This window comes from Galeopterus variegatus, unplaced genomic scaffold, assembly GCF_000696425.1.
Source record: "Galeopterus variegatus unplaced genomic scaffold, G_variegatus-3.0.2 Scaffold10253, whole genome shotgun sequence".
In the NCBI taxonomy this organism is placed as follows: domain Eukaryota; kingdom Metazoa; phylum Chordata; class Mammalia; order Dermoptera; family Cynocephalidae; genus Galeopterus; species Galeopterus variegatus.
In genome coordinates, this window is record NW_007736364.1 from 21,886 (window position 1) to 47,746 (window position 25,861).

The 25,861-nt window shown below is 44.6% G+C and overlaps 1 protein-coding gene across 1 annotated transcript in view; it reads left to right on the plus strand.

Annotated features, from left to right (window-relative positions):
• Nucleotides 1–842: 842 nt before the first annotated feature.
• The window catches only part of NDUFA10 (NADH dehydrogenase (ubiquinone) 1 alpha subcomplex, 10, 42kDa), a gene marked incomplete at its 3' end in the record, with an annotated part of 37,150 nt that continues 12,131 nt past the window's right edge, over nucleotides 843–25,861 (plus strand). The window contains exons 1-8 of the mRNA XM_008594157.1: nucleotides 843–854; nucleotides 4,176–4,344; nucleotides 5,088–5,303; nucleotides 7,902–7,988; nucleotides 11,451–11,572; nucleotides 14,692–14,771; nucleotides 19,946–20,000; nucleotides 21,703–21,788. Of these exons, the coding sequence (XP_008592379.1) occupies nucleotides 843–854; nucleotides 4,176–4,344; nucleotides 5,088–5,303; nucleotides 7,902–7,988; nucleotides 11,451–11,572; nucleotides 14,692–14,771; nucleotides 19,946–20,000; nucleotides 21,703–21,788 (827 nt within the window). The remainder of the gene's footprint in view (nucleotides 855–4,175; nucleotides 4,345–5,087; nucleotides 5,304–7,901; nucleotides 7,989–11,450; nucleotides 11,573–14,691; nucleotides 14,772–19,945; nucleotides 20,001–21,702; nucleotides 21,789–25,861) is intronic.

Below are 25,861 nucleotides of genomic sequence, written 5' to 3' on the forward strand. Positions count from 1 at the left end.
GGGGCGGGAGCCGCGGGCGGGGTCCCGGCCCACGTCCCCCTCGGACGCCGCTCCTTCCTCATCTCCGGTCTCTAGGCCGCGTCTCCCAGGGTCACTGTCTGAGGGGACCCTGCAGACCCCGGGGATGTTTGGTGCACAGGTCTCACAGGGGCCTCGAGTTTGCTCTTAGCTCCAAGCGGGACGCCGGAGCGCGGAGGAGGTCGGTCACCCGGCTGCCCGGGGGTGGGAGGCCGGTTTGCAGACGCCGTATCCTCGAGCATTGCCGCGGTGGACGAGGGAACCCGGGAGAGCCGGGGCACGCACGCGCGCGCCCTGTCTCCTTCTCTCTCTTTCTTTTCTTTCTCCCTCTCTACCTCCCCCTGTCCTCCATCATTCCTCTCTTTCCTGTAGCAGCTCTATCAAGCGCCACTTAGGGTCGGGCCCTGCTAGGAGCTGGAGTGATGTGATGTTGGGCAGAAATAGAAGAAAAGGCATTTGTGTTATATTTGGAAGGATTAGGAGAATTTCCTCTGGTAGAGAGCAGTGGGGTGACATTGAATGTGGAGGGAACAACAGAAGCAAAACAACTATGGCTGGAAACATTAGGAAACTTTTTTTCTTTTTTTGGACTGTGGTTGTATTTTCTTTGCTTCCTAGTGGCTTCCTAGGAGCTACATTGGTGTCAGATTGTAAAGGGACTTGGCCTCCACGCTAGGGATTTTGATCAACAAAGGATTTTGAACAGAAAAGTGTAATGTCTTATTTAAAAAATCATATAAATGTTTCTAGGAGATAACTCAGGCTGCAGAAGAGGAGTGAGAAGAAAGGTGGTTATCTCTCTGATACCCGGTGTTCTGGGACCTATGTTAGTGGAAGTGAGAGCCCAGAACAGAGGTGGTCTTCTGGAATCCATGCACTGGACCCACACACCTGAACAGTGCATTCATTTCTGGGCACTGCACTCTAATGGGGATATAGAATAGCTTCAGTAGGTCCAGAAAAGAAGGAGTAAAATGAGAGGGATATATATCTTGTTAGTTGATGAATAATTAAAGGAATTGGAAATGTGCTGTTAAGATTAGTCATTTCACGTGATTCTAGAGAGCAGCATAATGAGACCAAGGATGGGAAACGATAGAGAAGACTACCATAATTATAAAGAAGCACTTTTAAAAGATTTGGAAGTTGGGAAATAGTTGATTGCTTGATGCAGACATTACTGTGTACCTGCTTTGTGCCAGTCTGTGGTATATTCAGGTTGTGGACACAGATGGGAAACAATTTGTACATGGATTAGAGGTAGCATAGAAGAGAGAGAGTTTAATTTCTGGAGTGCAGGGTATCAATTTGGTTATCTCCCCCCCACCCCAACACATACCCACACTGTTACCTTATCTGCTCCTCTTCTCCATTCCACTTGGCCTCAGCTGCACTGGCCTTCCTGCTGATCCTTGAAGTGTCCTTGCCTTGGTGCACTTATGTTCCCATTGCCTGAAAGACCCTCTTCTGGATGTCCACTTGGCCAATTCCTCACCACCTTCAAGTTTCAAATGTCACTCTTTGGCAAGGGCTCCATGACCACCCATTTTAATATTACACCCCATCCTGTATGCTGTGCCATGCTCCCCTTCTCTGCTTTCTCTCCACAGCAGTTACTTAATCTATATAATTTACTTATTCGTTTTGTTAGCCCATGAGATTTTTGTCCTTTGGCTTGCTGTTGTATCCAATTGTCTAAAAAAAGTGCTTGGCATGTAGTAGGCCCTTGTAAATACTTGTTGCATGAATGAGTGATACATAATAGCTACTGAGTAAATTAAGTATTCAGAAACTGCTAGGAGTTTGAAATTGTTGGAATATGTGAGAATATACTGCTATTTACTAACGCAGTCTCCTGCAGATGGAACTTTGGACGGTTCCAGTTGTTTGCTATTGCAGACATTACTTCTATGAGCATTTTGTTATCTATGCTCCCATTTTTTTCTTGCTATGAATATGTGTGTATGTATTATTTACAAAATGGGATCATATAGTGAATTCTCTCTTTCTCTTTTAATTAGTTAAAAGCTGTGCTCTATTCAGATATCCTCAGTTTTTTCCCCAATGTCCTTTTTCTGTTCTAGGATCCCATCTGGTATACCACATGATATTTAGTTGTCATGTCTCTTGGCTGTGTAGGTTTCTCTGACTTTCCTTGTTTTCAGTGACCTTGACAGTTTTGAGCAGTGCTGGGCAGGTATTTTGTCTCTCAATTGGACTTGCTGATGTTTTTCTCATGGTTAGAATTGCAGGCGAGAATTCTGCCGCTGAACCACCCATGCTTGTGATTAGACTTGGGTATGTGTTCTTGGGAGGAAGATTTCAGAGGTAAAGTACCATTTGCGTGGCATCGTATCATGGGTGCATATCATGAACATGACTTACCACTGTTGAAGTTGACCTCGATTACCTGGCTAAGGTGATGAGATCATTTCTCCACTGTTGTTACTCTTTTTTCTCTCTCTTTCCATACTCTTAGGAAGGAGGCTGTGACGTGCAGCCCACAAAGGAGTAGAGTGGTGTGCTTCCTTCCTCGAAGCCAGAATGTTAACATGGATTACTAGGAAATCCTCTGCATCGGAGATATGTCTGTTGTTCCACATTTGTTCACTTACATGTTCAGTAATTCATTTATATCATTGTGGACTCATGATATTATTTTATGCTTTGGATTATAACATCATATTACTTTTGATATTTATTTTATGCTTTGGATTATAACATCATGCTACTTTTTTGTTGTTTCTCAAATTGTTCTATCTGTGGCCATTGTGAGTACCTTTGGTTGGCTTCTGTATCCTGTGAAATACCCTTCAGTTTGTGTGTGTGTGTCATTGCTTCTAGGCCCTTTCTCAAATTGTTCTATCTGTGGCCATTGTGAGTACCTTTGGTTGGCTTCTGTATCCTGTGACATACCCTTCAGTTTGTGTGTGTGTGTCATTGCTTCTAGGCCCTCCTAGATAATCTGGCAAGGAGACATACTAACCTGTGTATTTACACATATCTAGATATTTCTGTGTGTAACCATCTGTATCTATATTAATCAGATTCCTGATGCTGTGAGCCCAGTGTCTTTGAGTGTTAGTCACCACCAGCCGCTTATGAGGGTGCTTGTTGTCTTGTCCTAACACTGCACATCATTTCAAAAACATTAATTCCCAGTTTGATACATGAAAAAGTATTTTCTCCTTGTAAATAGCCTTTTTTTTTTTTTTTTGTAGCACTTTAACATTTTTTCATGTGGCTGTTGCCTGTATTTAATCCTTATAAAATAAGCTGGGCATTCCTGTCCTTAGTTTTTCTTATTGATCATGTATGTTGTACTTTTTTAGTTGTCTGCCTTTTTACTGTGTTTTTTCTTTCTTTCTTTTTTTTCCATTGGAAAGATCGTTTTGGCTATAGTGTGGAGAATAGATTGGGGATGCAGGAGATGAGGCAGGTCTTTGCCTTGTAGATGAGAAATGTGAGGATGTGTACAGAATCAGTGCAGCAGACTAGGAAGGGGATGCTATGTCTAGGGAGATTGAAGAGTTAGGATTTTGTGGGTGATTGTGGAGTTGGAGAAAGGAAGAAATTACAAATGATGCTCATGTTTGCTTTTGTTGTTTGTTGAGTAGTGGATAGTCCCACAGATATTTCCTATTATGAGGGAAAGCAAATTTCGGAGTTAGGATATGGATATAACATTTTAGTTTTAGGTCTGTTAGTTTTCAGGTCCCTTCTGGACATGTGGATGGAACTGTTGAACAAGCAGTGGGATAACTAGGTCAGGAGCCCAGGACAGAGGCTGGACTAGAGAAGCGTTTTTTATTCTCTTCCTCCCTATCTCCCCCTAGTCTCCCTCTCTTCCTTCCTCCCTTTCATTCATCTGTTCTTCTATCCATCCTATTTTTATTGAACATAGTAAGCATATTCTGTTTAGGCACCATTCCAGGCACTGAAGATGTAGCGGTGAACAAACAGACTATACACCTGCTCTTATGGTACTTTCATGGGGGAGGGGAGAGGACAGATAACTAAATAAATAGGTAATGAAGATATAGATGTTGGCATTTTTATCACCGAGGGGTTTCTTGGTATTGTTACCTAATAGTTACTAATGCCTGCAGTAACCAGAATGGTCACGTTGTGCTGTTGTTTGGTGTTGTGTTTTTCAGGAAGGAATTCATACCAGTGTGCAGTGCAAGTTGCGGTATGGACCTTTGGCATTCGTGCTTGGTGAAAAAACAACCAAAAAACTGACACAGTACAGCAAAGTGATAACTGTAGATGGCAATATATGTTCTGGAAAAGGCAAGCTTGCAAAACAAATAGCAGAGAAACTCGGTACGAATTTGTCATGCGGAATGGCACCTTTTTCTCAGATATATGGTTGCTTATCTCATTTTGATTTTATTTTAATATTGACTAGGTAGAATTGGGCCTAGGGTGGATATTTTACATTTTTGGAATGTTTACAGTAAAAGCTATTATAATCTTTCAGATTTGGAAAGTGAAAAAAAAATCCATGCTGGTCATCAGTGTGAATTGGAATTTTACCTTGACGGTGTAAGCAGGGCACTTCCACGTGAGCTGTCGTATTTGAGCTTTGTGACAGCCTCTGTGATAGACAGGGCTGTTATTGCTGTCATGTACAGATGGGTAAACTCGGTCAGATAAGCTGATGTCACACAGTCGGTCAGTGGCAAAGCCAGGATCAGAACCCCGCTTCCTGACTTCATGTTTGTCCACTGTACCTTTGTGTTGCATTTGATGCAGCTGCCCTCTTGCGTGGAAGGGCTCTCTGGTGACAAGAAGCTGTCCTTTCAGGAGGAACTTCTACAAGGGCACAGTGCAGCCCACAACACACAGTTATCTGACACAATGTGCACATCAGGCACACTGTCTTCAGTATTTTATGTGCTTCCTTTACACACAGTGTAACACAGGCATGAGGGCAACTTCCCACAGGTCTTAATGAAATGAACCAGCCCCGATGATGGCATTCAGATGGCTTTGGGTTTTGGTCCACAGTGCTCGCCGATGGGAGTGATCCATATCACACTTGATCCAGTTATTTCTCTTCTCAGGCTTAAAGCACTTTCCTGAAGCTGGGATACATTATGCAGACAGCATTACAGGAGATGGAAAAACCCTTGACATAGAGTTTAATGGCAACTGTAGCTTGGAAAAATTTTATGATGACCCGAAAAGCAATGATGGCCACAGCTACCGTCTGCAGTCTTGGCTGTACACCAATCGTCTCCTGCAGTACGCAGACGCCTTGGAACACTTGCTAAGCACAGGTGCAGTGTCATCAGTCAGGTAGCTCTGAGGAGTGTTTCTGTTCTTGAACCCTGTTCTAGAGTTCAAGCACTTTAAATTGCCACTAAGTAGAGCTTTTCTTTAAGGGTATTTGATGAGGCAAGTTCTGTCTTTACAGTATGATCATAAATTCTCTGAAATCAATGTTATTGTTGCTTTGGAGAAAAATTAACTTAATATTTCATTGTTGTGTACCAGAGTGGGATTTATGAACTGTATGAAATTTTCATATCAGTGCTCTAACTATATAAATGAAATATGTCAGGAGGATGGAGGAAAGAGAGGACGTAACAGCAACTGGGAGGAAGTGAAATCCTCCTTGTGAAGATGGGGCATGTGTCACACAGAGATGCGGACGACAACAAAATAGGATTGTCCTGGAGGGCTCAGAGATGGTCTGGAATTCACTGTATGACCACAGGGTAGAAGTTGAACCTTGAGAAGATGGCAGGTTTGGAGGAGGTGGGACACGGTCCCATGGCCTGTGCAGTAAGAGAGGATGTGTCCCTGGAAGTTACCCAAAGCAGGGAAGAAAGGCACAAGGGTTATATATTGGGGCAGGCAAAGTCCAGAGCCTGGGAGATGGGCAGCAGAGATCAGGAAACAAAGTTAGGTGAAGAAAGGGTGGGCGAATGGGGTGGGGACACAGGCCATGCATGTTCAGAATGAGATGAGAGTCCAGGCAGGGCTGCGTTATCTGGGAAACTGCAGTGCTTGTTAAATGTGGGCTGGACTCCAAAGCATCCTGAGAACCGGACAGCAGATACACTATTGATTCTTGGTCAAAGCCACAATACCACTGTGGCTCTGAATTCACAGGTTGAAGCAAATGGTATGTGTGTGGGAGAGGGAGATTGGTTGATTTTTATGGGCTTTGTTTCTGCTTTATATATGGGTTGCCACACTGGTTGATGGTCAGAGCTCCTGATGAGCTTTCTTACACAGAGAAGCTCAGCTGCCACTAGAGCTTGGCTTCATGGGGTCTGAGCTGTGAGAACAAGAGTGTATTTTTGACAAGGCGTCCGTATAACTGATGAAGCTGGCAGACAAGCCTGTGTTTGGGAGCCACGGCATGTGCTGTGCATGTGCATGGAGCACAAGGTACTGCTCTCATCTTAGCACTTGCAGAGGGGTCTGATTTGGTCTTGCTGTTCCAACATTTTATTAGTGATTCTTTTTTCTTATGTGAATGTAAGCACTGATTTTGGTTAGATTTTTTTCTTAGCTCTTAAGAAAAAAATGTGGTCTGCAGTCTGCTTTTTGATGTTCTGTACTAGGATCCAACTTAATAGGAGTTATGTGAATGTAAGCACTGATTTTGGTTAGATTTTTTTCTTAGCTCTTAAGAAAAAAATGTGATCTGCAGTCTGCTTTTTGATGTTCTGTACTAGGATCCAACTTAATAGGAGTTGATGAAGTAATAGCTTGGACTTAATACTGACGTTGGGGAGTACCCCAGATTCTCTCTGAAATATACTTCAGCCCTGTCTTGTGACTACACATTTCTTAAAATTAAAAAGAAACATTTTATTTGTTAAATGAAAACTTTTTGTTTCTTTTCGTACTATGTTAATATATTCATTTTGTACTATGTTAACATATTCATTAAGTATTTAATGAGTGCCTGCTGTGTACCAGGCCCATTCTAGGAGCTGGGATACCACAGGAAGGGAAGCTTGTGTTCTCATAGGGGGATAAAGACTAACCGTGGAAGCAAGTACATCAGGCAATGAGTGAGTTGGGGGATGCTCTGAGGAACAGGCTGAGGAGTTGGGTTGGGGGCCGCTCTTTGAGATGGGAAGGTTAGGGGAGGCCCCTGCCCCGACATACAGGGCTGAGTGCAAGGAGACCAGCTGGGGGCCTTGGGAACTCGTGCTCTGAGCTGCAAGAGTGACCATGAGGGAGCTGCTGTGACAGTAGTGCAGCGAGTAAGGGTGAATGAAGATGAGGTTGGAGAAGTGGCCCAGGCAAGATGGCCTGGCCTGGAGGACCACGGCAGGGACTGGTTTTTTCTCTGAAGGAGAGGAAGCTGCTAGGAGGCTTGAGTGCAGGAGTAACACGGTCTCGCCTAAGTTTGGGAATGCTCCTCTGGGGTACGCGAACAGTCTGGGGACAAGGGCAGAAGCAGGGAAAAGAGGTGAGGGGACCTGAGGGTGGGAGTGGTGCTTGGTGGCTACATTTGAGATGTGATGGTTTGCTGATGAGTGGGGCCAGGGTGTGAGAGCGGGGAGTTGAGGACAGCTCCAGGATCTGACCAGAGTGGCTGGGGCAGGCACAAGATTGTGGTGGGCACAGTGGGGAGTAAAATAGGTTGTTTAAAACTCAAAACCCTTTTTGTGTTAACGGGATGCTTTTGTTATAGCTGGCTGAATGAAACAGAATATTACCTTACCCAAAACCAGAAAGGTGTTATAGTTTTTGACAATGATTTCCCACTTATAAATATGTATGTGTTCTTGTGGATGTATTTGGTGTGGAAATGGAATTATAAATGACTGTTTCCCCTTTCTGAAGTGAAATCGCTAGTTTCCAGTGCTTGGTATCTGATTTTTAGTTTTAGTTTCTCTGTTTTCAAACAGGACAAGGTGTCGTGCTGGAGCGCTCCATCTTCAGCGACTTCGTTTTCCTGGAGGCGATGCTCAAGCAAGGCTTCATCCGGAAGCAGTGTGAGTCAGCGCTGCCCATGGCTGCCTCTGCTCGCGCGCAGCTTCTGTGCAGTTCCTGTGCTCCGTGCATGTCTGTTAAGTAGATAAATAAATGCCTTTACTTAATAAGTTTTTACAGGAGAAAAGGGAACTTACTGAGGTTCCTTTCATCCTCTTTTCATCCTAAAACAGGCATCTTTTGTCCTCTCCACCTCTCTGTGCAAACAGAGCAGGGCCCAGATTCTCTGACACACACAGTAAACCGTCAGCCTTGTCCAGGAACCTTGCCAGCACGGCTAACCCTAGCAGCCTGCTGCTTTTCCTCTTCCCATGGATATGTTCTCTCCGAGCTCTGCAACTTTTAGTGCGTGGTTGTGTGGACCTGTGTCGCTCCCTGTGCCTGTCCTTTGTGGTTTGCAATGTCACCACAGCCCCTTCTCTTCTTGCTGCTGCTCTTACGTTTTAGAGAGAACAGCATGGGGCTGGGTACTGTGAAAGGTCTGACAGATGGCACATGGAAAAGGATAATTGGTTAAGAGGAGGTGCCCTCGAGGAAGTGTTGGGGCAGCACATTGAACAGACCGTGTGGCCAGTCTGACTGCTGTCATTTTCATGTGTGGTTTGGGGGTCAGTGCATATATTGTTGGTTAGTGGACAGGGAGTCTTCTGAAGCAAGCCAGGTGATGACTATGCGGGCGGGGCTGTCTGCTCCTGGCCTGCTTCTGTGTCCTGGTCTTAGGGGAGGCCCCTGTGTACAAAGAGTAGTCAGAGCCTGTGCTTCTGACTAAGGGGCTGGCCCTCCCTAGACACAACGGCAGGCGCTGGGCTCAGTCAGCAAGCATTTCTGGAGTGTTGCTATGTGCCAGGCTCTGTGTTAAGTGCTGGGGAGATACAGATGCCGGAGACAAGGCTCCCCCAACCCTGGGGCAAGGAAGGGGGCCGCTAAACCAACAGATGGTTAACTGCAATAAAACGCACTTAACGGCTGCTCAGTATTCCTCAGGGGTGCTGTGGAAGCACACAGGGGGAACAGCTAACTGGCTGGGAGGTGGCTAGTTGTCAGGGACAGCTTCCATGACGAGTGGTGAGTCGTCTACAGTGCAGTAGGGGTGGGGGAGGCGAGGGACAGGTGGAGGAACCTGCGTCAGCAGCAGGCCAGCGACGTTGTCATGGAGTGAGGCCAGGTGCTGGCCAGGGGTGACACTGGAGAGGAAGGGCTTACACCTTGGTGAGGACGTTTGGATTTTGTCCTGAAGTACTGAGGCACCACTGCAGGATTTTAAGCATCGCAAGGATGTGGCTGGATTTGAGTTCAGGATGGTCACAGGCATTTGTCTGAAGGTGAGGGGAAATTCAAAGGGAGGCCAGTTGGGAGGAGGCTGGAGTGGGGCGTTGTGCCCAGGGTGGAGGTTGTACTGGGCAGTGTGAGTTAACTCCTGAGAGGGACACTGGGCAGGCCTGGGCGGTCAGCCTCATGGGGGCACTGCGGGGGAGTGGCGGTAGACCTGCCTGGTTAGTGGGCTGCCGAGCGAGAAGGACTCGGGGTGGGAGTTGAGGCAACGACTGCAAAGTGGCTTTGCGTTTGGTCATCTTGGGTGTGAGGTTCCTCAGAGAGAGGCCGTGGAGACGCCCGCAGGCAGGGGGATGTCTGTGTTGAGATCCTGAGGACTGTCCTGGCGGGAGAGTTTGGGGTCAACACTGACAGTGTGCCTGCTTATCCTGGGCACATCGTGCAGTGAGGACGAGGACTGAGACAGATCTTGGGGTGCCATTTCTGGGCACATGGGAGCCCCCTGAGGAGTTAAAGCTGAATTGTCAGAGGTGTACAAGGAGAGTGGGCGAGGAAGGTTGGTTGTCAGTGTCACGTGGACTGTGACAGGAACTAAGAGATGACTGTTGGATTTCACCATTGGGGGTTGGTGATGATAGCAAGAGTAACTTAAGTGTTGGGTTGGGGGAAGCAAACCATGTTGGCGATAGCGTGGACGGCCTACGACATGGTGAAAAATTGCCTAGGAAGCAGGGATGCTAGCAGGATTAAGGAGGAAGGGAGACCTAGCAGAGGAGGCACACGAGGCCTGCTGTGTCCTGCCTGATGGCGTTGTGTCCTGTGGTTGGGTGAACAGTGCCCACGGTCCGCCTCAGTCCTCTGCTTTGGTCTCCTCCCTTGTCCTTCCTGTCCCTCCAGCTCACATCGTCCCTGGCCTTGGGTCAGAGATCCATCCCGAGATTGCCTCTAAAGTGAAAGTTACTAGGATTGGTCTCTAGAACGTTTTCTTTAGAGCAAAGTAATTGTCTTTCCATGGACCTTAGCATGATCACTCATTTGTCACTTCTGGAAGATTCCACCGTGTGAAAATCTGCATCGGCAATGGTTTCTTGACATTGTCCCTGTGGTGGGTGAGAGGTGGTGGTTTCATTCCACACACTGGAGCGGATCCTCCCTGTTGATTTCTGGTACAGTTGGTTTGTGCAGGAGGACGTCCAGGTGCAGAGTATTCTTCAAAACAACAGAGACACTCTTTAGCATCACAGTTGTTATGTGATCGCAGTCTGTATAATATATTCTGTGTAACGATAACTTTAGTAGAATTTTTCCTCAGCCTTAGCTGCATTTAATTTTGTTTTTTATTACTAAATCTGATTCAGTAGATAGTTCTATGTAGCTGATTAGATTTACTGAAGTATGCTGAACCCGTGTACATGTACCTAGACATTTTGCTGTTGAGTTATTTGAAAAATAAAGTATTTAAAAATGTTTTTACTTTCTAGAGAAGATCAGACTCTTTTATCTGTTATTACTATGAAGAAATACACATGTAGCAGGTGTATATAGTGCCTTTCAGTTCACAGAACACTAAAATGGACAACTGCGTGACCTTCCCTTGCCTAGGAAGTAAAAGTGCACTCTCACATGTGGCCAAGATGTGTTACAAATGTGTCCTTTAGAATGCTGTTGAGGTCACGTTTTAAATCCTGGTGTTTTACTTCGTGTAAGTTGCTTAATTTCTCTCAGTCCTGTGCTTTTTTTTTTTTTAAAAAAAAAAAAAAGATGACCGGTAAGGGGATCTTAACCCTTGACTTGGTGTTGTCAGCACCACGCTCTCCCAGTGAGCTAACCAGCCATCCCTATATAGGGATCCGAACCCATGGCTTTGGTGTTATCAGCACCGCACTCTCCCGAGTGAGCCACGGGCCAGTCCTTCATCCCTACACTTTTGGCCTGTAAATCCAATGGGGGTGGGAAGCACTGTTTGCAGGGTTGCTGTGAGCATTACAGCTGATGTGTGCAGATGCCCCATGGCACCTGGAACACAGTCACACGCTGTGTGCATGTGGTCAGTGGTTACAGCTGGGACTGTCATGTGGTGACATGGCTCTAAGAATTGCCTACACCTTTTCCCCTTTATTCAAGAAGGAGTGTGTTTGAGAACCTCTGTGAGGACTGTTAGATGACAGATGTGCCTCTTTTGTGTGTGCCAGGTGTGGAACACTACAATGATGTGAAGAAGGTCACCATCTGTGAATACCTGCCTCCCCACGTGGTGATCTACATCGATGTGCCTGTTCCAGAGATCCAGAATCGCATTCAGAAGAAAGGAAATGTACCTCCATTTTTAAGTGGGAGGCCAAGCTTATTTTTAAGTGTCCTTGCTATATTTAACGTAGATCAGCACTTAAAAGTCATGTTTACAGTAGGTTACCAGTTCTTGACAGTCCTCACCAAGATGGGTGGTGCACACAGTAGGTCCCAGCTGAGAGAAGGCACTTGTGCAGGTGGAGGGGAGGCTCCGGGGCTCAGGCTGGTGCTGCCCCTGGTTAGGAGCTACTTCAACCAGTGATCTCCAGTCCCGCTGTTGTCCCCAAGTCACCTGAGCTGTCCTTGTGAGGACAGGGAAGGCCTCCAGACAGAAATCACTCTGCTGACTACTCTAGTCTCTAAAGGGTTTTTGTGTTCTGTTATTTTCCCACAAATTGAAAGCTATTTCTAATATCCTTTCAGTTCATCATTTCCATCTGTTTAACTCAAATTGTGCGTCTCTCCCTCTTTTTTCTGCTTACTGATTCTAGAGCAGTAGAGCAGTGATATCCACACATCCATTTTCTCTTTTTATACTTTCTGTTGAGTCTTAATTAGATGGTATAGAAACTCCACATTTAGAAGTTAGCCTGTGGCCATCAGTAGCTCTGTAGGCTTGATGGAGGATACAGAGATTAACAGAGACCATCTTTGCCCTTATGGGTAGTTCTTGTTTAGTATTACAGTTTTTTTTTCTTGGAGGAAGTTAATGATTTCTGTGATATTGTGATGAAGATGCAGGGATGCCTCTTTGTTCCTGATTCTGGTGCCCATCCTCAGTGCTGGGATACTTGTGGGTGCTCAGTACATACCTTTCTGAATGGCATGTACGTGTAAGATAAGCAGAAGGCTCCGGTTGTCCTTTGCTGCTACTGATAGGTCCCACAAGACTTGCTTTCCTCCCTCTTTCAGTAGTAAACTCATATGAAACAGTGCCTTTTATCGTTTAAGAGTCTGTGCATAAGCATGATGTGTGATTTAGACTTCCAAGGACATTCCATCAAGTGCAAATGGAGGGAACTGCAGGTTAGAAATACTTGGATATTTATCAGTGGAATAATTTTGGACATCTTTGCTTATTACACCAATATTTATTGAGAAAAACAGGCATGTATTCAGAATTCTCTAGATAATTATTTTATTATCTGGGATAACAGTATTTCAAAAACAATTCTGAGGTCCAAATTAGAGCTTTCAAAATTTTAATTTTTCCGAGTAAAGTTAGATGAGTACTGTCACCATCTAAAATTTCCACTGTGTGTAAGGAAAGGAGACGTTTTATAAAAGAGACATTATATTGTTAAGTGTGCGTACTTATTTTGATTTAGTGCAGTCTGTGCCTCTGTGTTGCAGCCTTTAGATGTTCCTGTCAGTTCCTAGCCATTTCTAAGTTCTAAGAAAACAGGCAAAGTTATTGATAACTAAATATTTTATCTAGTATTTGTGGGTCAGATTTCTGAGATGGTTGGTTTTTTTTTTTTTTTCCTTTTTGTCTTTTTTCGTGACCGGCAACGGATCGCAACCCTCAGTGTCGCGCCCGCACCAGACCGGACACCGGCAACGGGATTGCAACCCCCGGCGTTGCGCCCGCACCTCGCTCAGCCAGTGAGCGGGAACCGGTCTGTATGTGGGATCCGAACCCTCGGCGGGAGCGCCGCCGCGCTTCCCAAGCAGCGCACTACAGCAATGCGCCACCGGGCCGGCCCTGAGATGGTTGTTTTTATGTTATATGTTTGTAGTACACTGGAGTCCCTTTTATAATCAGTCTGCATTTAATCTTATTTTACTTGGAACATAACTAATGATAATGATTTACAATCATATCACCTGTTCTACAATGCTGTTGTTGGTTTTACTCACTGTGCTGATACTGAGCACCTCCTGTATGCAAGGCTCCTGTGGCAGGTACCTAGGAGGATACAGAGATTAGCAGAGACTGTCTCTGCCCTGATGCCAAGTCCTTACTGGAAAGTACAACTTCCAGGTTCAGTATTTCTCCTGAGGGAAGATGGGATCCCTTTTCTGACAGTGATAAGAACACAGAGCTTCTTGTGTGTCCTTTCCCCTGTGCCTGGTCTCACTGCTGCAGTTAGAGGCATGTAGTGAGCACTCCTTGAATGATTGGGGTTCTTTTGTTTTGTTTTTTGAACAGCTTTAGTGAGGTATAATTTATACTCTAAAATTCACCCATTTTGAAGGGTACGATTCAATGGTTTTTGGTAAATTTACCAAGTTGGTGAAACTACCACCATAATTCAGTTTTAGAATATTTTCATCATTTTGTAAGGTGAACCAATAGGCCTATTAATTTCTTATTTCCTTTCTCCCTCTTTCCTGCAAGTATGAGTGTTAATCGAGCATCTCCTGTGTATTAGACACTCTGGTGGTGCTAGTATATGTCACTGAACAGGGTGGACATGAGCTTATATGCTAATGGGGGAGACCCATAGTAAACAAGAAAATAGATGAGAAATACATCAGATAGAAGTAAATGCCACGAAGAAAATAAAACAGGCGAAAAGATAGTAAACTTAGCCTTTGGCATTGCTAAACTGTAAGAAGTTTTAGATAGTGAAGCTTACCACTTATAATAGGATTTTTGAATTACTGAAATTGGATTAGCACGCTTAAATGAGAAGGGCTGTGAGAGGTAGTAAAAGTGGGAGAGGTGGTTGGGGGAAGACGGGTGAGTGGTAGAGAAAGGGAGGAGGTTGGAGAGATGGAGAGGGTTGGACCACAAGGAGGAGGATGCTAAGGACAGATGGGGACAGGCAGGCCACGCCACCCCCCCCATGACCTGTGGTCTTTTGTGGCCTGCACTCAGGCTCGATGGAACAGGAAAGACAGGCAGCATAACTTTATAAAAGGGGCTTTTTTCTTAACCCTATTCTTAGAATACATCTTAGAGCCTGTGGAGGAAGGTCATGTGATGGGCTCACCTGGGCAAACAGGTGTTCACTGTAGTAGAAGGAGTACTTCTAACTGATGCTGAGGCCCTTCTCTGTCACCCTGGGGTCACTAAAGTGCCCAGCATGAGTTGTTTGAAGAGAACAGTGCTCATTGATTGTCTTCGCATTTTATGTGAGCACAGGAAAAGAAAATGAGTCTAAATGTTCCCAGCTTGATTTTTCTGCTTTTCTTTAGCCACATGAGATGAAGATCACCTCTGCCTATCTTCAGGACATCGAGAATGCCTATAAGAAGACCTTCCTCCCTGAGATGAGGTGAGCCAAGCACATAAGTGGTTTATAGGACTAAGGTTTCTTGGCAAATAGTTTCTTATGCCCCAGCAGCCCAGAGAGGTTTTTTTAGTGCAGTGGATGTCATCTGGGGTGTTTTAATCTGATGTTTATAAACAAGTGATGGGAGACATTTCAGTTTGATTTTTGTGGGTGTTCGTATGCATGCATTTGTTTTGGTTTGCTTGTTTTGCCAGTACTTTTTGTGTTCTGTTCTATTTTTAAAGTTTTTTTGATGCTAAAGGTAAACCCAAGCTCTGTTTCATGACAATTTTTAGCATTAGCGAACTTTTGTATTTTTGCTTCAGGTGGCAACTAAACATTCCTGTTTACTCGTAAGGATTGCCTGAAAGCACTCAGTGCATTCACAGAGGATGTTCATGAAGGATGAGCAGTCTCTGTAGGTGCTTTTGACATCATTGAGAGACATTTGGGTTGGATGAAGGAGACATCACCAGACCTTTTTTCTTCCTTCATTTTCTGTTTCTTTAATGAAAGCTCAAGGGGAGTGTGTTTTCATCCTTTCTGTAGCTTGTGCTCTGTGATCCTTGATGTATTCAGGTGTAAAAGAGTCATTCACTACTGTCACTCAAGGACAAAGTGAGGTTCCTTGAGTAATGCTTTTATTGAAGGTTTCAGTAGTATTTTTCATGCTTTTTAAAACTCAACCCTCTATTGATACCTAAGAATCTCATGCCCTTGTAAATATAGAATGTGAATAGAAACAAACTAAGGTGCAGTAATTTTGGAAGAAAGTTTTATTTCTAAATTGAAAGTATGTATGTTTTCTAGCCATTACATTGCCTCTGCTTGCCTGTGATAAGCTTTTCTTTCTTAGGTGGTTGAAAAGACAGGGTGAACTGTAGGTTCCTTTCAAGCTGTTGTGCTGCTCTGTTTTCCAGACCAAAAGTACAGAAGAAAAGCAGTTTTGTAAATCTGTGCCAAGGGGAAAATGTAGAACTATCCGAATAAACAGCATAAACAGATAGTTGACCCTAGAATTTCAGTTTCAAAAGTTCCTCTTTGAGATCTTTTGCCTGTAAAAACGTCACTGCAGAAAAGCTTCTTCACTGATTCTCAAATAGAACTTTTAACTACACCATCAGGAAAGTAGTGCCTGATTTCAGCTTGCATACAGGGTGGGAGTTTTTTTTACCTTGCAGTATTCTCAAGAACTTATACTTCAGGGCTTCCTGATGATGAGATATGTTTAGCAACAGTTATAAGTATCCCTTGTTTGACTGGGCCATACGTACTTGAACTGGATTGGTATTTAGCTTGTGGAGTCTCAGAGTCAGCATTCTGCAGCTCATGTGTGCTTCAAAGGCTCAGGGAGGTGCTGTTTTCCATAGAGCTGAAAATCAGACAGCTCCTCCTACGGCTGATAAACCTGGCCATGCACATTTCTTCGGGGTGACTGGTGAACCACAGCACACGGCAGTGGAATGTTCACATCCTCACAAATCAAACCCAGAGGCTGATGGTTAACTCTGTTTTTCTCATAACTGACTACTTCCGTAGTGGAGTTCAGGCCTTGCCAATGGCTGGACAGAGGTTTGGAAGCCACTGCTTCGTGGTGAGTGACACAGTAGTTCCTGAGAATGGATTTTACTAGATCTTCGTCACACCAGAATTGCTGGGACACTGCCACTGCATGCTCCAGGAGTTCTGGTGGGAGGTGTTATGTCTGTCATTTGAGTGCCTTGATCACCTGGGACCTTCATGGCCCTTGCCCGTTCCTGGTATTCTGGTGCCATTCACTCTCAGAAGGAGCAGAGAATCACACTTAAGGGGAAGAAGCTTCCATGATTTCCCCAGAGGTTAGTTTGAGTTTGAATGTTTCTCAGGTGTGAAGAGTGCATGTCATCTTTGCCCAGTATTTTTAGACTTATAATAAATGTCGATGAAATGTACCTCTTTTTTTTTTGTATAAACCTTATCAAATTTCCAGGTTTGTTGGTTTGTTAATTTGTTCGCTTTTTTCTTTATTTGTCCTGGCTTCAGCCACCCAAAAGGGAAGAGTACACATCCGAAATGCTGAGCAGGTCTGGCTATTTTTGTGGGGCTCATGTTGTTAGAGGTGGGCATGGAGTGTGCCCCACTCTGAGCAGCAGCACGTCGGTCATTTGTTTTCGTCTTTATTCTCGTGCTGGTTCTCGCCCTATCTAAGGTCGTCTCAAGCCCAAGCTCTGTGTCTGTCCTTTGTGAATCCTCTCTTTTCCCAAACCTGGGCAAACCAAGAAATTTTAAAGAGTGTTTTTTTTTTTTTGGATGCTTGTTTGTTTGTAGCACATTATACTAAATATAAAGTAAACATTTGATGAAACTTGTAACAAGTAGGTTATAATGAAACAATTTTAGGTTTCCTGGGCTTTATTTAAACCATCATTTAGTTAAATACTGTATATTTACAATGAACAACCTTAGAAGATAATAAATATTGTTAGACTACTAGTAATTACACAATAAAATAAAAATTTAACAAGAAAAGTGCTTCTTTAGCTTCAGTATCGGTGTTGAAACAAAGTAGACTTACTTGACCAGTTGATGGCTTCCACTGGGTGAATTCTGCTTGTCTGTGTCCTCCTGAGTGATGTCCCCTGTGTTTAGCTCTTCTCTCTAACGCATGGTGACGTGGTAATATGTCATTGTTTTTTGTATGTTGTTTATGAATGCGTGAAGAACATTGCAGCCTTTTCCAAAATATTTATATTGTGGATTTTAAGAGGGACAGTGAGCTACCTACCTAAGGAATGTGTATTTTCTGCCTTTGTCAACAATTTATGACCCAAATCCTAGGAGTACATCCTTTTACCTTGATGATGAATGTATCATAAATAAGTATGACCTGTTGTTCAGCTAATATTTATTCAGCTCAGTTGATGTCAGCTGGAGACATGGTGGTGCACAAGAAAGGTAGGGCAGGCCTGCCTGAGAAAGGTACTTGTAAAATGAGGTTTCAGAACTGTGAAAGGGAGCTCTGTGTGACCAGCCTCACATTCAAGTGAGTTTTGTAAGCACCCATTGTTTCAGATTGTTCTAAGCAGGTGAGAGCTGGGGGAGGCTCTGGAAGTACTGAGGTGTGGTTGAAGTTCAGGAGTAAGCGTGGCCACTGTGGGGTTGGGCATGAGTCACCTCCTCTGGATCAGTGGCCCCACACTTGTTGGCTCTCCTTTTGCAAATCAGTGGGAATGAGAGGCAGGCATGACCCAGCAGAGGAGGGTGTGTTTTGTGTGCTATCTGTCTGTGACTGGGGCATTGTGCAAGGTACTTTGCCCATTGTAGGCACCAGAAGATATCTGCTGTATCAGGGCACACAGGAGATGGGAATGTTAGGCTATAAAATTGACTCCAGGTTGCTTCAGCAAACGGTATGGGGGTCTCCAATTCCTTGAGGGCGGGAGCCCTGTCTTTATCACCTTGTATGCCTCACACGGTGCCTGTCGCCTGGTGGGGGTTCCATAAATGTCTGTTCAGTTGTCTATGTTGAAAGTACTTGCCACGTATTTTCCTGATTCTCTCAAGAATGCCAAATAGTTTGTGACCTTTCATATTGCTGTGTGAGAAAAAATAACATTTCAGTGCCAGCTCCGTTCACTCCCTTGATCATCAAGGAGTGTTTACAGCCTCTGTCTCCTAGACACTGGATCATACAACTTGCAGAGGAAAATTACTCCCCTAGGTCACTTTGTATCTTTCTCTTCATAACAACAGTGGGTAGCTCCAGGTGGTTGAAGAGGTCTGTAATTAGAGTGACCTTTTACTTCCCAACTTTAATGGCAAATGCAGTGAGATGTCTTCCTAACTGTATGGATTCATCATTCATTGTGTTTACAGTTTCTGACCATTGGCATTGATCTTAATAGTGCTATGAGAAATGCAGTGATCTAGTTGCAATAAGAGACTATTATCCAGTTGGGTGACTGTCTTTGAACCATGTGCTATAGGCTTATGTAGAACAGATGTTTTCTGTAGGAATTATAGTGCTTAAAGACTTTGTTCTCTCTCTTACACTTTGGAATTAATGAGAGTCAGTAATAATGATACTTAATACAGTAGAAATATTTTACCTATACTAACTCATTTAATGAAACCAGCGGTCTATTGAAGATGGTCAGCAGAGTTGGTGAAGTTTGATATGATTGTAGGGGTCCATATATGTTGATTTCAATCTGAGAATAAATAGCTTATAAATACTTGGAGTGTTTATATGTATGCTCTGGTATAAAGATACCTAAATGAGGAAATGTCCCTTGTTTGTGCCATTCAGATGATATGTGGGGAACACTTGTCTCCTTCTGCCGTGTCCTTGATGGAAGGGGTCCTCACATTTCTGTGGTGACAGGCACTCCAGCGGTTCTCCTGGTCTGGCTGCCTGATGGCAGATGCTTCTGGCCAGGGTGTAGGTTGCACAGGCTCCTTTTAGGTGGTCTGTGGGTGATGGCAGAGGCGGCTCCTTCCTTTGGTGAGGCACAGACTTACCAGCCTGCTGGTTTGCAGTCCTCCCCTGGCTGGACTGCAGGTTTGTAGATAGATGGTCAGTGTAAACATGGGAGGAAGTGGGCAAAAGTGCTGGAAGTGGTGAACTGGCATCCCCTTCTTTTTGCGACCCAGTTGTGATGTTTCAGTGTCCAGACTAGGAACCAAGGACTACGGGGGCTGAGTTGATGCTACTGTGTTGTATAGTTTGGTTGAAACAGATTATGTTGAGGGTTTCATTTATCTCCTAAATTCTAAATTCCAGTGGCTCAATTAATCTGTGGCCCACCCTGTGTTTTTGCTGTTACCATGCTTGAGTCTCGGTTAGGCCCTGGGCACCTCTGTCCTTTCCTGTGATGGGTGCTGCAGTTGGAGGTTGCATGTCCCTGTCCACAGTGGTGGCTGCGGTCTCTCCCACCCTTGGGCTTGGGGGGCACTGTCATCAGGGAGAAGGGAAGCTAGGAGACAGACCAGCTACTGTCACTGTCACGCCAGAGCACATTGCTGTTGCTTTGAACAGTCGGCTATACTGAACCATTACATGCCCAGCACGATGTCCAGTTCAAAGAACGTGAAGTTTTAGTGTTCACAGCAGGTGACTTTAGTGGTGTGTATTTATTTCCACATTAACTTTAGCTTGGAAAAGTTCATGTTGAATTTCATTTTGCTTTTTCTTGCAGTGAAAAATGTGAGGTTTTACTGTGCAACGCAAGGGAGGCTGAAGATACAGAAAAGGTAAGAGATGGCGGGAAGTTTCTGATTATTCTCAACTTTGACTCAGGGGTGAGTTTCCTGCAGATCACATGATCCAGTTCCCTCAGGTCTTAGAAATGTCAGTGTTTTATAATATAGAAGCAGCACTGCCCCAGCCATCACACTGTCTTGGCTATAAGGTTTTGATTTTTCAGATAATTCAGTTTCTATGACCTTCAAGTTATATAGATGCTGAAGGTGCAAAGAGCCTTCGGCCATCTGCTCCAACTTTTTATTAAACAGATGGTAACACTGAAAGTTGAATTAGTTAGTGGGAAAGATTTAGTCACATAAAGATAGCACCTTTCCCAAAATTAATGCCTTTTGTGAAATTCCAGTCAATCTCATTATAGTTTTCAGGGAACTTAATGAGTAATAGCCAAAAAAATTTTGAAAAAGAATAACACGGGAACATTTGCCCTGCTGAATACAAAAACATACTAAAAAATTATAGTAATGAAGGCATTGTGGCCTTAATACAAGAATTAATAAATAACGTAATGAAACACCAGGGTCAAGAGTTCGAATCCTTCTACTGGCCAGCCCCCCCAAAAAATAAGAAGAAACGAAAGAGTCCAGAAACAGGGGCAATCGTGCGCACATGTGTCTTTAGTTTGGTAGTCAGTTCCTTAAAGGATAATCAAAAAATGAAGTAGGGAAATAGTATTGAGGCAGCTGAACATCCATTCACTAAAAAACAGAAGTTCCTATTTTATATTATATGTTAAGCATAATTCACTAAAAACAAAACGGTATAAAAATTCTAGAAGAAAATATGAGTTTTAGAATCTGAGTTTGAGTCATAACAGGCTGACTGCATTAGTCACAGCCATTTCGCTTTCCTCGCAGCACGGGCAGAAGTAGGGGCAGTTAAGGGTGTGAGCCTTTTACAGAGAGAAGAGCCTTCTCCTTTCAGACAAGCAGCCTGCAGTCCAGGCCCAGCTCTGCTGCTACCAGGTGCAAGAATTCTTTTGAGGCCTTGGTTCACTGTACTTGGACTGATTAAATTACATTTTACTTTCCTTCCCAACCCTCTGTTTCTGTGCTGCTGACTTGTTTTTAGACTGTTTTTGTACCTTCTGACAGAATGTTTGGATGGCGTGTATCTTAGAAGAGTAGTACATTTTGTCTCCAACACTGGTGTTATTTGAGTCCATTATTGAATAGTTCATTATTGAATGAGCTATGAATTATTATTGAATGTACTCAAACTTCTGAAACTTAAAGAGAGTCCCCAAGTCTGGCGTGTTTGACAAGAGCGTGCACATGAAGAGGAGGTGCTCTCTGTGTGGAAGGCAGGCTCGGGCAGGGCTCAGACTGAGCCTCTCCAGGCAGTGTTCTTGCTTGTCGGTCACTTGGAGTGGCTAGAGCTCGCCTTCTAGAGTGAATTTACTTGGGAAGGAATGAGTAGTCTGTCGTGAACACCCTCTGGTCTCGATTCTTTTTCTCATCTGTCCTCTTCCTCCCAGCCTGCGAGGTGATTTCTGCGCCACTGCAGGGCTGGAGCGCTGGCCGGCGAGGCCGTGTCGAGGCAGCATCTCTCCGCCCCACTGCTTCATTACGTCATCCAGTTGAACTTTCTTTTTGACTTGTGGTGTGATTCTTAAAATGTTTTAAAATGTTACGTCATTTCAATTTCTAAAATGGGACTCTCCATTTAAATTGGGGTTTTTTTCTGTCTTAGGTGATAGAAGACATTGAACGCCTCAAGTGTGACAAAGGGCCTTGGCTCAAGCAGGATGATCGGACTTTTCACCATCTGCGAATGCTGTGAGTTCCCTGATTTGGGGGAACTGCTAAAGGAGGAACATAAGACTTTGTTTTTTAATTGATTTATTTATTTCGAGTATAGTACGTTGTGTCTACTTGCATGCTGTAGAAACTTACAGAATTTGAAATAATTATGTTTCAAGTTAGGTGTTAGTTAATAGCACCAACAAATAAAGTGTACTTTCTTTTCCCTTCTAAACAGCTCTTGAATTCTCTGGTCTGATGATTAATTAATTAATTTCCATTAGTAATTCACCAAATATTTTGCTTCTGCTATTTGCCAGGTGCTGTTCCAGATTTAAAGGATGTAGTATCAAATGAAATTCCTGCTCTCATCAGAGATACGTTTTAGTAAGGAAGACAGAGTACACAAATAAATAAAACTGTTTTGGGTCATAAAGGCTGTGAAGAGAAGTAACCTGGAGTAGTCCGTGGCTGGGTTGCGAGTGACACGGGTGCTGTAGGGGCACAGAAGACTTGAGCAAAGCCAGGACCAGGCCCTGTGGGTGTCTGGGGTGGGGTGGGGCAGGAGCAGAGGCTCTGGGGCAGGCATGTGGGAGGAGGTGCACCCCGCAGCCCAGCCAGTGTGGCCGGAACAAGGGGTAGTGGAAGAGGGGAGACCATGACAAGTGGTGGGGGTACCCATTGCTGTGCTGCCCACTCTGCAGCGCTGGGGAGGTGGTCCCACCCTGTGTCAGTCTCTCCTGCTTCCCAGGGTCTGGCATGGCTGACTGCTGTGCCAGCCTCTCCCCTGCCCTGCTGCCTGCCCTCATGGCGCCTGCCACATTCCGCCTGCAGCCTGCGTGCTGGTCATGGCCTGTCTTCTGCTGGTATGTAGACTCCAGCCATGTAGGAAACTGTCTTCTGAGCATGTGGTGCCCTCAGGAGATGTATCTGAAGTGAGTTTGATATCTTTTAGAACTATAATTTCTACAAATTCAGGGATGATTTTGTAATGAATAGCGCTGTTACAATTCCGATCATTAATAAATCACAACATTTGAGTATTTTAGAGTCTTTACCTTATGAGAGTGGAGGAAACATGAATAATTTGGGGTCTGCCTTTTGTGCCATGTCCTGAGTGCCAGCCCGGCCCGACCCCATCCTGTGCTGTTTCCGGCTGCTGCTACCCCAGAAGACTGTTCTCAGCACTGAACCCTTGGACCCTGAAGGGTGACCTAGTGAGGCTGCACAGCCCCTCGCCTATCTAGGGCCTGTTCAGGCATGGGGATTGCCTGGCGCTTAGCATTCTCACTCCTCGTGTTCAGAAGTAAGGATGGTGTTAGGACAGGAGCGACTGCACAGGGGTGGTCTGTTCCTGGCCCTGTGCTGGTGATGGTGCCTTTTCAGTGGTGCTGGTGTCCTTGGGCTTTTGATACTCGTGTGTGGGTGGGACTGACCCTGCTTTCTCCACCTGATGGGATGTGAGTGAAGCAGTCATCTCCTAGGATGCCCAGAGGGACAGCTGGCTCACCACACACAGCTCAGCGTTCACTGATCAAAACCAAGGCTAAATAAACTCAATGTGAAATAAGGAGTTTTATCTTCTGTTTGATGTTTCTAGTACAGCAGTAATGAGCAAAAAATAGATTGACCTGAATAAAACTATTCAGTGTACTTAGTTTATTAATTCATAGCGCACTATTTAAGTAGTAATTGCAAATTAAAATCAAACCAAATTATGTATATCTTTAACTGTAAGAATGACTGTTCTAGGCAGTTGGAGTGGATACCACTGAAAGATGAGCAGAAGGGCACAGCGTGGACGCCCACGTCAGGCTGGTGAGGTGGGAGGTGGCTGAGGTCAGCGGTCAGCTGCCTACCTGACTTGGGACCAGTCACCTGACCTGCTTGTGCCTTGGCTTCTTTGTCCATGAGATTATGGCATCAAAGTAGAACACTAAGCTGTGCTTATTGAAGGAAAACCAAATGAGCTCGCTTATCCACAGGTGACTGGCCAGAAACTAGTGCAGTCCTCTGACATTGTGAATTTAGAGGTTTCTGTAGGACGTTGAAGTCAGCTGGTAGTTCCCTATGAAGCCATTTTTGTTGAAAAAGCAGTTTGTGGCCAGGGGCTCTTGAACACTGGCATATTCTGAGTAATTTTATCTTTGGTACAGGGATGGACAAGATAAATAAAGGAAAAGAGACTGGCTCTCAAGAGCAGAAAATAAAGGTGGTATATTTCTAAAAAGAAAATGCTTTTAATAGCAGAGATTCACCTTTTTGAGACCACGTCAGAAGTTACTTGAGAGGGGCTCAGCCACTTACCGATCGCTGAGACCCAGGCCAGTGGCTGAGCCACTCTGTGTCTCCATTTCCTCATTGTAAAGCGGGGAGATAGCACCCACCTCATAGGACTGTCGTGAGGATTAAACACACGAATAATCGGAAGGGCTGAGCACAGCATGTATCATCAGCACTAAATAAGTTTTAGCTGGTAGATTATGGTAATTATGATACTGCTCTGTGGTGTATTATATTCTGATTATAGATGCATGATTGTCTTACATTTTCTGTTAGTATTTTTGTTCTTTAATACTTTGCTTCTTTATGTGTTTTCTATTTAGTTTTTTTCTGATCTCAGAAATAGTTTAAGTTCATCATCCTCAGCTCACACGTTCCAGAAATTTACCGAGTAGTTGAACCCAATCCCAGAGATAGCCATGACTGACATGCCTTTCACCTTTTCTCTTCCGTACATGAGCCGGTGCTACGTATTGTTTTGTTGTTGTTGTGGTACCCTGGATTCCCACTGTGGTCCACTCCTTGGTGAGATGGAGACCTTCTGAGCTGTATGCCCACCAGCCGTATGTGTTTAGCAACTCTTTGTATACACATAAACCAGGAGGAATACACCCATACCATACGAACAAAGTAGGTGTTAATAGGAAAGCGAGAGGATGGTTTTGCTGTGCACTCCCCATCAGCATAACTTTGTGAATTTGCCTTAACTATTTCCATTTTCCCCAAAGTCCAGCTTTAGCTGTGTCCATCAGGATCCTGGGAAAAAACTGATGGCACATTTGACCCGTCAATGGAGGAGAGTTTAGTGAAGGGAATGTTTACGAAGGGTAGGGCAGGGCTGAGGGGAGACAGCAGGGCTGGTGGTGGGACTGGCGTTCGCAGGGAGGGACGCTGGTTACTGGGATTCAGGGCTGCCGCTCAGCTTAGGAGAGGCTGCTCTGCACATGCTGGAGCCTTAGGTAGAGGAGGGTCTCTGCAGGCAGGGAAATGGGTGAACAAATATCCGGCCTTTAACGACACCTCCACCCAACCCCACTTGAAGTCAGAGAGCAGAGGAGCCCAGTGGACACAGAGACCAGCCTCTTTGGGCACAGAGTACATTCATTGCAAGATGGGAAGGCAAATGGGAAGTACCTCACTGTCCCCAGTGAAGGCAGAGGATGGTCAGCATTCACTGTTGTCCTCTGTCCAGAATAAAAGTGTATATCTCTACCTGGGACGGGCAGCTACCACGTAATTGTGCAGTGATGACAGTTCATTCACAGTCTCCTGTTAGTCACCACCAGTGCTTTTCATATAAGATGGAGGGGGAAAGACACAGCACAGAGCTCCTGTACTCATTTCTGTAGCTAACCATGAGACTCGAGTTCACTTTCACAGCATCCTTCTTTCCCATATCCATTCCACAGTCTCTGTACCCTCTGTCAGAACCTCAGTTAGGTGGGTGTCCCAAACCATTGCATTGTAGATAAGAGACTTCAGTGATTCTTCCTCTGGGATTGCTGTAGATCCCCACTGTTTAGAATAAGATTCATTACAGTGAATTAGTAAGATACATAGCCAGATCAGTAAGGAAAAAGACATGTAGAAGTCTGGAGAAATCCATGCAGAGACTTCTGATGCTCTCTCCCTCCTGTGACAGAGGGACACAGTGAGCGAGCTGCTTCTCTAGCAACGAAAAATGCAGTGACATGTGGGCAGTATTTCTGCCCAGAAAGCCCATTAAACACTCAGTGCCCAGAATTTTTATTGGGGGCTGGTCACGTAGGCATCTTCTGCCTAGCAACTGTTCAAATTCCAGACCACTTCCAGAGAAGGCAGGTGTT